The sequence below is a fragment of the Scyliorhinus canicula genome, chromosome 4, assembly GCF_902713615.1.
Source record: "Scyliorhinus canicula chromosome 4, sScyCan1.1, whole genome shotgun sequence".
NCBI lineage: Eukaryota > Metazoa > Chordata > Chondrichthyes > Carcharhiniformes > Scyliorhinidae > Scyliorhinus > Scyliorhinus canicula.
In genome coordinates this window covers 70590809-70604261 of record NC_052149.1, presented here as the reverse complement: position 1 = coordinate 70604261, position 13453 = coordinate 70590809, and the positions used below count along the sequence as shown (strand labels likewise).

Genomic DNA, 13453 nt, shown 5'->3' with positions numbered 1-13453 from the left:
TTCCACCTTGGTATTCGCCTACTACTAGTTTGATCGTTGCTCAGCCTTGCCGTTGGTTTGTCGAGAAGCCTCTGCGAGATCCAGGTCAGTCCAGCGAACCCGTTTTAAAGAGGGTAAGTGAGTGAACCCTGTGGTTATCGTCTCTAGGGGCAGCCTGGGACTGCCGCCGTGATTCCAGGCAGCGTTCGCTGGAGTTACGGGCGGGGTTGCCAGGACTGCTAGGGGCAGCCTGAGGAGCCGCCGTGATTCCAGGCAGCGTTCGCTGGAGTTACGGGCGGGTTCTCAGGATTGCTAGGGGACGGTTAACGGGCTGTGGGCAGCCTGGGACTGCCGCCGTGATTCCAGGCAGCGTTCGCTGGAGTTACGGGCGGGTTGCCAGGACTGCTAGGGGCAGCCTGAGAGCCGCCGTGATTCCAGGCAGCGTTCGCTGGAGTTACGGGCGGGGTTCTCAGGATTGCTAGGGGACGGTTAACGGGCTGTGGGCAGCCTGGGACTGCCGCCGTGATTCCAGGCAGCGTTCGCTGGAGTTACGGGCGGGGTTGCCAGGACTGCTAGGGGCAGCCTGAGGAGCCGCCGTGATTCCAGACAGCGTTCGCTGGAGTTACGGGCGGGGTTCTCAGGACTGCTAGGGGACGGTTGACGGGCTGTGGCTCCGGACGGGACTGCCGCCGTGATTCCAGGCAGCGTTCTCTGGAAGTTACGGGCGGGTTCTCGGAGCCTATCCCCGGTATAACCCATACCTTCACCGAAGAATTTTACCTACTTACCCCTTAATAGCATTGGTGTCCTGGGTCCTGTGTTATTAAGGAAGTGAAGTAAGCTAATAACCACTTAAAATCTGGTCTTCTTGAGTTGTATTAGCTGTTTAAACTCGGCTGCTTTCCTTGTCATTCTCCAGCCGGCTGCTCTCTCTCTCTCTCTCTCTCTCCTGTTGCTGTTGCAGAGTGCTGCTACTTCTGCTCCCTGGGTTTATATTCTCTCTCAAAGAGTTTAAGTTCTAACGACTGTATTGTATATGGGCTTGTTTCACTTTGATAGTTTAAAAGTATCTTTGATGTCTGAAAAAATGCTTTTGTTCCAATAGTTAACTTTTATTTCTGTGATTTCAAATCGTTTATTTTCCAATTGTCCCCAGCTCATAACTTTGCCTTTGATTTTGACTTAAATGATGTTTCTCATAGCCAGGTCGTCTCCAAATTTCTTTTAATTAACTTGATGTTCGTAGATTTTACCCCTTAAATTGACACTAAATTCGACTGAGCATCTTCCATTCTTTCCAGCTGTTTGCTAAGAGAGTTTATTTCAATTAAGGTGTGAACTTTGCTCTTAGCTGTATGCTAAAATTTAACTTGGTTGTGACTTGAAAGACTTGCCTGTTTTAAACATTCGTCGCTTAATGCAATTGAAACTCTCATCCATGCTTTTTCAGATGCTTTCTGAGATAGTTACATTCCATGAAGGTGTGAGCCATTGTTTCTGCTGAAACCTGCTTGTGAGCAAGAATCTGCATTTTATAACCCTGCTCTTTGCAGCTGCTATTAACCTTTTGTGGGATCTTTCCCTGTACCCCCTCAAACCAGATATTGCCAGACTTTCATGTTTCAAATGACACATTTTTCTGTATTATCAAGAACCCACCGCAAAGAAATTAATTGCCTTGTGGAGGGAATACTGTCAGTTAATGAAAGATGCATCTATACTGGCTAGCTGGCAGGCTAATGCCTCAAAATTGGGTATTGGCCTCACTGAAGGGGGAATTGCTAAAACAGTAGAGGTCTTAAAAAGGGAATGTAAAGATATAAGAAACATAAGAATGCTATTCCTACCCTGGCGCCGGTCAGCAATGCGAAGCAAGGTTGGAGGAGGGGACGATGGGGATGAGGAACATCTATTCAATTGCGGGGGACGTCAAAAGCCCTCACAGCCCCCAGCCCCCACAGCCTCCCAGCCTCCACAGCCCCCACAGCCTCCACAGCCCCCACAGCCCCCACAGCCTCCACAGCCCCCACAGCCACCTCCGCCACCGCCCCTGGAATGTGATCAGTATTATGAGTAACTCAGTATGTTCAGAACTACATTGGTCTCAGAATAAACAGATAAAGAATTTGTGCTGGGCAGTTTCGAAACTGCTGCGTTGAAATTGACACTGCATGGCTCCGCAGGGTCCTAGTGCCCGCTGATCACAAACATTCACTAGCAGAACCGCCTCAAGGAGGCACTCCTCCAGGCCCCTGCCCTTGGTCGACCCTTATATGATCGCCCTTTTCAGCTCTATTGCACAGTCCTTGCCGACTGCGCCACAGCTGTCCTGACCCAACGCCACGCGACCGCTGTCGCCCGGTTGCATACTACTCCTCTAAACTCGATCCGGTGCCCTTGGCTATCCTATCTGTACCCAAATCTTGCAGCTATCTACAACAGCCTGCAATCGGCTGCTAATATTACCCTCCAACAATATCACTGTCTATAGTTCCCATTCTGTTACGGCCCTTTTGGGACAGCTACAGACTCAGCATCTCACGATGGCTCGTCAGAATAGATATGAGATTGCTCTCCTTAATAACCCAAATCCAGTTTGCCCACTGCACCACTATCAACCCTGCTAACTTTTTGACGCATCCTCCCACAGACATGCTCGACCCAACTCATGACTGTCTGCAACTGTTGCAGGAAGTCTCCTCGGTTCGAGACGACCTCTCCGATATACCCCTCCCAAGTGCAGATTGTTCCTTTTTCACCGATGGAAGTTCTTCCGTCGGCGAAAGGGGGGATAGACAATCTGGCTATGCAATCATCGATCAAGACGGTGACGTAGTAGAAGCAGCAGCATTTGAAGTTCCCTTTTCTGCCCAACAGGCAGAATTGTTTGCGTTAATACGAGCATGCATATTGGCACAGGGGAGGAAGGTTAATATTTATACAGATTCCCGATACGCCTTCGGGGTAGTACATGATTTCGGGCAATTATGGAAAAACAGAGGATTTCTAACCTCCGCTGGTACACCCATCTCACACCAGCAGTTAGTAACCCAGTTATTGCAGGCCCTTATGCTCCCAGACAAGATAGCGGTGATAAAATGCGCAGCGCATACAAAAGGCACAGGACTGGTGGAAACGGGCAACAGGAGAGCGGACGAGAAGGCAAAAGAAATTTCTAAATCTGGCAAACTAATGGTGCCTAGAATGATGAGGCAGACTAAAACCCCCTCGGGAAAGTCCCCCTCTGAAAAACCTATGCCAACCATTGCTGACATAATCCAAATGCAGGAGGACGCTCCTGCAACTGCTGTAAATATGTGGAAAAACTTAGGATGTATATATGATATCGAAAATAAGCTGTGGGTCACCCCGGTAGGACAAACATGTATGACCGATGCATTAGCAGCCTGGGTGACCGAATGTGTACACTTTGCAACTCACTGTGGAGCTCGTGCCACAGGGGACATATTGTTAAAAAGCTGGTGGCACCCACGACTGCAAGAAATGGCCCAACAAATTAGCAGTCGGTGCCTAATCTGTCAACAGCACAACCCCGGTAAGGCCGTCCCCTGTGATCCTGGCACAACCCCCTTACCTGAGGGTCCATTTGAGACCCTACAAATGGATTACATTGAGTTGGAAAGATGTCAATGCTATAAATATGTGTTAGTCATTGTGGACACTTTTAGCAAATGGATCGAGGCCTACCCGACTACGGATAACAAGGCCTCGACAGTAGTTAAGGTGTTAATGCGAGAAATTGTTCCGCGATTTGGAATTCCAGCCCGGCTGAGCTCTGACAATGGTCTCCACTTCATAGGTCAAATCAATAAGGAATTCTGTGCTCTGCTAGGAATAAAGCAACAGTTTCATTGGGCCTACAGACCACAAGCCGCTGGAGTGGTGGAAAGGGCTAATCAGACTCTAAAGACTAAACTCGCTAAACTACAAGCAGACACTGGGGCCACTTGGCTCAAACTCCTGCCTTTAGCACTCTTCCAGCTACGTGCCACCCCCGCAGGAAAAACTCGCCTAAGCCCAGCGGAAATACTATATGGCAGACCCTTTCGAACGCCATGGGACAGCAGTGTTCCACGGAATGTTCAATTCCATTACATGACTACCGAGATGGCCAATTATATATTAACACTAACTAGAATTTTGAAAGGATTACACTCCCGAGTTCGTGCCACCCAGGAAGAAGTCCCCTCCATTACTCATGACGTCTCCATCAACCCTGGGGATTATGTCCTAATTCGAAATTGGACACGTAAAGGTTTGGAACCTCGATGGGAGGGTCCCCTACAGGTTCTACTCACTACCCCCCTGCAGTAAAAGTGGAGGGCCGGAACGCATGGGTACATATGCACCATTGTAAGTTAATTAAGTATCCATGATGTTCTAAACTTTTCCTTTAAGTCCTAGGAACACGAGTACCAGGATGAGGCCCCTCTTCGCCGTCACAATACTCGCCACCCTGCTCTCTCTCGCTGCATCCGAAAGAAGGAGATGCCCGTATGGAAGCCGACGTCCACCCCTGTGCCGAGAAGGAACCCCACGATGTGGAACAACGACAGGTCTCCGATGGATCACCACCCCTACTCCCGACGACCAGAAGCCCCGATTCCTGACTACGTACATGGTTCTGATGTACGATCGCCGCACATGCAGGTGGAACCACCGGTGCATTGATAAGGACAGGGTACAAATTTTACCATCAAGGACTACTCACCCCTACTCGCCTTCCAGAAGGAAGCGGGCAACGCACCATGTAACGGCAAATTCTTTTCTGTTTATGTCCTATGTCTATGCTAAGAAAGTGGGTGTCTCCTCTTGCTGGGTATGTACACAGGTCCCGACCCATGCCCATGGAGGCGTTCCCTTGATATCTGTTCCTTTCTCGATCGAACAGACGGCTGAATGGGTTATATTCCAGAACAGGACAGTAACTAGTCACTCTGCCTTACCAACCAGGGCCTCCAGGTCCTCCTCTGTAAACCACAGGGAAGCAGCCCAAGAATGGCTGAGTGCCGGCTACCCTTTGCGGGATTTCTTTGGTTGGCGACAGCCATCTTACTCAGCAGATCGCACACCCCCTTCTTCAATATCCAGAACCCCCAGACCGGAACGGTCTGCTTACTCCGGGAAGTACGAACTCCTGGAACATATGTGTTAGGAACCAGTTCATGTAAGTACACTTTTGGTCTTACTGACTGGAAAGGCCACGCCATCATCAATAACATTATCAACCACACAGGGGGCCCTGATTGGACCCAAATATGGACCTCCTCGATGGTAACTAGCCTCACCTCCTATAATGGCACCTACTTCATTTGTGGCCATAAGGCTTACCCCTGGCTCCCCACTGACTGGGCAGGGTCGTGCTACTTGGGTTTCGTTGTTCCGGGTACTACACACTATGCCCAGCTCGAACATCATCCCCACTTTCGAGCCCAGAGGTCAGTACCACCGTGGGAGGTGGTGACTTCCCTCTTATGGCCCCAAATAGGCGCCATCTGGTCCCTCAAGAAGTACGCGCTCCTCCGCGACCTATTGGAACAGGTTGCAAATGACACCGCGGAGGGATTTAGTGAACTCAGTGCAGAGTTGGTAGCCGTACGAACGGTAGCCCTACAGAATCGCATGGCCCTGGATTATTTACTAGCCAAAGAAGGGGGGACCTGTGCTATCATAGGGACCGAATGTTGCACTTACATTCCAGACAGTTCAGAGAATATCACGCATCTGGTAACCCATATCAGAGATGGAGTACAGCGCTTGCGACTCGCCGGTCAGGCTGACTGGTGGAGCTGGATGTGGTCCAATTCTTGGGCCACTTACCTATTCCATGGGCTCATTATCTTCGTTACCATCTGTTTGTTGCTCTGTATCATAGCTACTGGTGTGAAATGCCTATGCAACCGTTTGGGTGCCACTGCATTACCACAGATGCTTCAGAGATCCGCCCTAGACGAAAAAGAAACACTGGTTCCACCTACCCCTGACCTATATGAGGAAGTGGCATCCTGCCGGAGCCTAGTAGAGGAGGAGTACCTCCGCCTCGCTCTCATTTCCATCTAAAGTATCCTGAGTGTTATGTGATCAAGGAATGATCAAAGGGGGGAATGTAGAAGTGGATTTCATTTGGAACTTCGCTGATAGGTTAATATAACAGTTCTGAAAAGCTCTGTGAAAGAGATGTCAACAGGTCAAGGGATGAAATAAAGGGAGTGTGTCTGACCGGCATCTGTGAAAGCAAAGATGTCAGAAGGTTATGGGATGGAATATAGGGAGTGTGGCATTGGTACTAATTAATGTTCTGACCGGCATCTGTGAAAGCAAAGATGTCAGAAGGTTATGGGATGGAATATAGGGAGTGTGGCATTGGTACTAATTAATGTTCTGACCCGCATCTGTAAAGCAGAGAGGTCAAAAAGGCAAAGAATGGAATGAATGGGAACCGTTACTTTATTGCAGAGATAACGTAATTAAGCTCGTTTGACCAGTTGGAACAAATAAACATTGAAATGTAAGAGGACTGTCTTGGAGTGAGCCATATGGCCATGGGATAAAAAACCTTTGTGAACAGCATTAATAGTGACTTGTGCTAATGATTATGTCAAAAATAACCTCCCGACCTCGAAGAATAATTCCATATATGTACATGTTCTGGATCCTTGCCAAATCATAGGTGTATCTAGGAATTTAAGGGGTCCACCCCTAAGCTGTAAGATGTATAAAGATACCATCCTTATTCTGGGATTTTGGCACTTCTCGAAGGTGGTTACCCGACTGCTTAGAGATTTGTCCCGGCCGTAAATAAACGAATATTCGTTACTGACGTGTTCGAGTGTTTTACTTCTGGACTGACGATCAGATACGTGAAAGCGCAATTCACATCTGCGTATGTTCCAATTTCCTCCCACAAATCCTGAAAGACGTGCTGTTAGATGAATTGGACATTCTGAATTCTCCCTCTGTGTACCCGAACAGGTGCCGGGATGTGGCGACGAGGGGCTTTTCATAGTAACTTCATTATAGTGTTAATTTTTTTATGAAAAATAAGGGAAAGAGTTATTTCAAGGTCACTGCTGACCAGTTCAGAACAGAAACCTGGAATTAATGGTGTGTCCAATATTTTGCCCCTTGTGTATGGACATCATGAGAGAAGTTTGAGTGGGTGAGTGGGGAGGCTGAGAGCATAAAAATCAAATGGGCCAAGGAGTTGGTGTGCGACAATTGACCTCCGCCTCTGGAACTACAGTAGTGAAAAGTCAGCCATGTTCTCAGGTCTGGTCGCTACCCAGTTTCCCCTTAAGAAATATGCAGATCTAAGGCAACTGGTAGGAGAGGTGCAGAATGTGATACTCCAGAGTTTCAAATACCATGCCAATACTCATTGTCTAATTGATGCATGAAGAATTGTCAGTTGATCGAGGCACAGGAGGGCATCAAAGCTGTGGCATTGTACCCCAGGGCAAGTCACTATCATGAAGGAAGAATATTGGAAAGAGAAATAATTGTCATTAAACACTTCTAATTTGTCAACAATCCAGTGTATTTCCTTTGATTTACTTGAATGTAAAATATTTGTGTTATAATTAAATAAGAATTCTCCAGCCAATATTCATGCAGATACAGTTTTAATATATTTTTGTTTCATTAACCGTGTACACATGGAAATTATGATTTAAATATGAAAATGCAAGAAGCATGTCTTTTCCAACAACAACGTAAGCTGATAATACAATCCATCAAGTGATGGGACTTTATGTTTTGATTTTTATTCATTAAGAGTACAACTGATTTAAGATTTGTTTTGCCTGTTTTATGGGTTGGTAGGAAATGAATCATTGTGTAAAAATGGCCCCCTTTGCACAGGAAGTCTATGAAATCCAAGCCTGGTTGCACCATGCAGTAGATATGATTTAAATAGGTTGCATTTCACATGAGGGAACATTTTCCTTTCAGTTTGTCTTTTCTCTTTTGCTGTTTGGATTTCTTTCCATCCACTTGGAGGCTGACTGGTCTCCTCTTTTCCAAATTAAGCAACTCTTGGAAAAGTTCCTGCACATTGTAGTTGAGTTTGGCAGAGGTCTCCATAAAAGAACACATCCACTTTGTGGCCAGAGCTTCTCCTTCAGTGGCCTCCACTTCCCTCTGAGTCTCATCCCTCTTATTTCCCACTAACATGATGGGGATATTCTGAATGTTCCCTTTGATTTGACAGATCTGCTCATAGATGGGCTGAAGTTCCTCCACGGATTGTTTGCTGGTCACAGAGTATACCAGAATGAAAGCATGCCCTTTGGAAATGGACAGCCGCTGCATTGCAGGAAACTGATGACTCCCTGTGGTGTCCGTAATTTGAAGTGTACATATATTTTTATCACAGCTGATTACTTGCCTGTATGTATCTTCGATTGTTGGAATGTATGTTTCTCTGAAAGTCCCTCTAACGAAACGCAGCACTAAGGAACTTTTTCCAACTCCTGCAGCTCCAAATACAACAACCCTGTAATCATTGCTTTGCTCCGGCATTTCTGAAGATTTTGTGCAGATACTTGAATAAACAAAATCCTTTGCAGCCAAGAATTGTGCTAGTCGAGTGTGATTCTAGCCCCTTACATTCCCAAAGATGTCACGGAGCTGTAAAAAATAAACAAACATGTAATTAGTCTCATATCCTCTCCATCAGAGACCACTTATTTCCACCTCCGTAAAACTGCATGTCTTCAACCCTACCTTAGCACATCTGCTGCAGAAACCCTCCTTAATACCTTTGCTAATTCCAGATGTTCCAAAGCTCTCCTCAGCATCCTCCCATCTTTTACTTTCTGTGAACTTGAATTCATTCAAAACTCTGCTGGGGGTAATCAGGCATAAATTGACATTGGGCCAAAGGGGAAATTAGGACAGCAAACTAAACAATTGGTAAGCAGCGCCTTACACAAGAGAGGGGGAGACATGAAGAGGTCAGACAAAAGTTTTTTTTATTATGTAGGACTGTTTGCATGGCCACAATTGGCAGGGTGAAGAAAGTCAGGGATGTACAAGAGGCAAGACTTGAACTTAATCATTTCTAGCACAATAATGAATCCACTGACAGAAGGACACAATCCTAGTCCCATGACAAGGTGCCCCCATTACCTACCCAACTGGTTTTGATACCATGTAATCAAACAACATAATGTTGCGAAACCATGCTTTGTATCAAAAAATGATTTTTGAATTTACTGACTGGAAATCCCTAATTGATTTTCTTAAAAAAGCTAAAGCAACATTCCAGTCAATCATGGCTGCATTTTTGCATCACTGTACCTTCTGCATTCCAAAAGTATTGAAATTGAGACGACCTGTCTGTAAATTACCAGGAACAACTGACTTGAAAAGCTGGTTTAACTCAATGGGATAGATAGCTGTTTTGTAATGCAGAACAAGGCCAGTAGTGCGGGTACCAGCTTACCCAAACAGGCGCCGGAATGTGGCGACTAGGGGCTTTTCACAGTAACTTCATACTTGTGACAATAAAAGATTATTATTAATATTGAAGGGAATGAATGGTGGCCTTCTTTGATCCCATTAGCAAAGCATCCAATCACCTGGATATTCAACTAGGTGGAGGCAAACCATTAGGCTATTATAATCACTTGGACAATGGAACCTTGGCTGACAGGAATTCCCAGCCATAACTGGAATACACCAGACCTGACCATATATGGGCCACAAAGCAGTTGGAGATGGAAGGTCATGTGACATGACAACTTTTGTGTATTTAAGCACCTGCAGGAAAATGGGATTAGGATAGGTGCTTGATGGCTGGCGTAGACACAATTGGCTAAACAGCCTGTTTCTGTGCTGTAAAACTCTATGACTCAATGAACAGGACAAGCAACCGAGACACTGAAGGAACAAGACTCTCAGTGGGTTCTTTCTCTCTCTCTCCACCCACCTTGCAAACTTTGAACCCTGTCCGACAGAGGTTTTAAAAAGAACTAAACCCAGCACCGCTGTCTCCAAAAGTACAGATAATTTACTCACCGACATCTTTAAACCAGCTCAACACAGAAAGCAACAGGACCATCGAGTAGAAGCAGCAGACCACCAAGTTCAGCCTGAAGCCAGCTGAATCATCATTCTTCAAGAACCATATACCCCCTCCATTTTACTGGAGTCTAAATTACTCAATCCATCCTACCCATTCTGTAATCTATTTGTGTGTGTTTGTGTGCGAATGTTGGAAGCATTTTTATTATTTACTTAGACTGGGTTAGATACCATAAAAATTAATCTCTTTTTTAAAAAAAACTCACGAAAAATCCATCTGTGTGTGTCTTTTATAGTCACAGCAAGTAAACAGTTAAACACTCACAAAATTGGCAAGTATACCACCCAGTATATCCTGGTCAAAGCAGGAGAGGGAAAAGAGAGGGGTGGGGCATTTGACTCAACCTCACCTGACCCTAAGTATATAACAGTACCATTAAATATATATGTGAATATGAAAATTCAATAGAGACTTTCAGATAACAAATGCAAGTGGACCAAGAAAATAAATAGTTGTAATCGAGATCAATTATTTTGCAGGTTCCAGGAAAATTGCCCAAATCACAGAACAGATCCCCAAACATTAGTACATCTCCCAATATCCTATAATAGGATAGTCATCGTGGTCACCATAGACCAGTAACTCGAAGTTCACTGATAAAATCGCAGAAGATTCCAAAATGCTGTCTGAAAAAAGTATCAGAATTCCGTGCACAAGGGAAATGTATTTTCCCATTGCCAATGACTGCAAACCTAACTGTATTTCTCGTTTCTAATATATTCCAACCACCACCTCTACAAGAGAAAGGAAAACAGCAACTTCCTTCAGACTGCACTGAGATCATTTCGACACGACAAATTGAAGTGTCAATCTACATTTAGGAGGCTGGGGGCATTTTTAAATATTCATTCCACATACAGAGGGCATGGTTTCTCGCAACCATTCCTGGTCTGCCGGTTCGCCTATGCAATCGGGCAACAGTTGGGATGTTACAATCGCGGCCTCCGAGCTCCGCAATTTGCAATGGATCAAAAATTGTCTCTACAGCAATCCTGTATCCTGGCTGGCAGACATGTATATCTGGGAGTCGGGTGAATACAGCATCAAGCGTTGCTGTTACCAGAGGTCTGTCTGCTGATATTTCCCATTGATTCACGTATGGTGAACAGGAGGAATGGCGAGGTTACCGGGCTGCCTGGTGACACCGGAGTCACAGCAGGAATACGCACCCTTCCAGAAAGGGCGGCAACACGGAATACTTCCGACTTCGAGACTAGCAATCCCAGTCAGTCTTTGTTTTCCTCAATCGGGGCATAGAAACTCACTCGGGGAAGGATATCCCTGGAAATGACTAAAGGAATTACGCTGTGTGGGGGAGGAAAATGACTGGGAAAGATCTGTCTGACGTCAGTGGCAGAATCCTGTTCTGGGGTCGATTCCCTCCCTCCTCCCACCTGATGATGCACATCTCAGCAGATCATCTCCACACACAACACTCCACATTAGCCTCCACATCACTGCCACCTCTTGTCTCTCGCCTCCCACAACCCTATCCCCCCCCCCCCAACCCCTCAGTTATTTTCTTTTTGTCCCCCTCGGGTTATTTGTATGTTTTCAGATGGACAGCTAACAATTGCATTCTGCACACATAGCAATTGATGCAAACAGTTCTCCTCGGTGCAATTATTTTTAAAATAGGTTGCCCTGTCTTTTACAGGGGGCTTTTTTTTTCCCAAATTCAAACCCGGGAGTGCACCGGTGAAACTGCTCCAATATCTATTGCAAGGTTCCGAATAAATACAAGCTGTGCATCAGCCGACAGCAGCCTGCCTCCCACCCCCCAAACAGCGGCTGAAGCAAAGCCTGTAATCGGGCGGGCGGACACAATTAAGAGTCAGAAATAACTACTTTTACATTTAACAATAAAAAAAGAGAAGGTCGCTCACGTCACTAGCTCTGTTCACCTACCTCCAGAGCAAGACAGGCACTCCCAGAGCCAGGCGAGCCGGCAATGATTGTCATTTGGCGAATGATGTACATGAAGTGAGGCGGTAGAATTAGGGACAACTTACAATCATTTGGTAATTAAGACAAATCGAACAAAACATCCACACATCCCTTCATGACAACCAAAAAAAACCCCACTGTAAGACATCTATTTCCTTTCCGATTGTACATACCTCCTCGCGCGTGCCTCATGGAGATTTTTAAAAATGTAATAGAAATTTCTGCGTACACTATTTCGAAAGCAGGGTCAGGGCAAGCCCATTCCTTACAGGGGAGAAGGGGATGCATTTGGAATAAAGGGGGAAGCGCCAGTCGTTCTTTTCATTTCAGGGAAATTAAGGCGAGTCTATCGGAGCGTTCATCCATTTCCCGCTCTCTGCTTCGGAATCTTTCCGCGAAATGTGACAGGGAAAGGCAGGGATTCCAGATCGGTTTTCGAAAATAACAACCACCCACATCTCATTCAGTTTTTTGTCCTGTGGCACAGCCCATTCATGAAACTGAGAAAAAGAAGAATGTTTAATGATGGTTTCGTAGAAAGATATAGAAGTTGCAACAAGACACAAGGCTCCTCAGCCCAGCCATTCCGCACCCTCCACACTGTCCCCACACACCTTGCACCCTTTCAGCAGCTTCAGCTTTTCCTGGACGTTAACACGGGGGGAGGGGGGGGGGGGGGGTGTGTGGAGGCGGAGAAACTTAACTCACAGTTTTCCAATGGTGAAGAACCTCTCAATTCTGCTGTGCCCAAATAACACTGGACTGTTGCAGACAACCTATTGGCCCCAGCGTCTTTCAGAGGTTCAGGACAAACATCAAACAATCTGAAATCAGGATGCTCCACTGCTTGTACCAGCCTGAAAGCGAAATTGGACTCCAGTCGCGGGCGCTGCTTGCGCTACACTGGACTGAACCGTCTGGATTCCAAAGATGTGCATGTTCGGTGGAACTGTGGGGGTAGGGCCGGAAGGTGCTCTTTCAGAGGTTCGGTGCCGGCTCGATGGGCCGAATGGCCCCCTTCTGCACTGTCGGAATTCTATGGTTCTATGGATTGAGCAGCCCGATCAGAAATCCTGAGGAGAGACTGGGGCCCCATCAAAGAAAATGGCCCAGCAAATTTTCAGCTTGCATTTTAGTGGCCCCAGATCAAGTTCCATGACTGCTTCTTCTGGGTTCCCCTAGAATACTCAGTTTCCCTCCAGCATGGATGAAGAACCCCCATCCTTGGGTTGCCCCTTTCCCTCCCAGACGCTATCTGCCAACTTGTTTCTACCCTGAGACAGGCATTCCCAGATAAATGATCCCACTGCCTCACAACTCTTTCTGTGGAAAGAAGTTTCTCCTGCCCCCAGTTCCAAACTCTTACATTTCATCTATTTAATAATAATCTTTATTAGTGTCGCAAGTAGGTGGTCCCGA

At 46.3% G+C, this 13453-nt stretch overlaps 1 protein-coding gene across 8 annotated transcripts; it reads right to left on the bottom strand.

The window, feature by feature from the left end:
* Positions 1 to 7605: 7605 nt before the first annotated feature.
* Positions 7606 to 12937, bottom strand: LOC119964658 (GTP-binding protein Di-Ras2-like). Of its 8 annotated transcripts, none has more exons than XM_038794418.1 (2): positions 12743 to 12937; positions 7606 to 8628 (listed from the first exon to the last, which is right to left on the bottom strand). In XM_038794418.1, exon 2 carries the CDS (start codon positions 8518 to 8520, stop codon positions 7924 to 7926), a length of 597 nt encoding a protein of 198 aa, XP_038650346.1. In that variant the 5' UTR covers positions 8521 to 8628; positions 12743 to 12937; the 3' UTR covers positions 7606 to 7923. The 8 variants fall into 8 exon arrangements, with proteins under 8 accessions (XP_038650346.1, XP_038650345.1, XP_038650349.1 ...); XM_038794417.1 differs by lacking the exon at positions 12743 to 12937 and adding an exon at positions 12208 to 12608; XM_038794421.1 differs by lacking the exon at positions 12743 to 12937 and adding an exon at positions 11979 to 12193.
* Between the last annotated feature and the right edge of the window lie 516 nt (positions 12938 to 13453).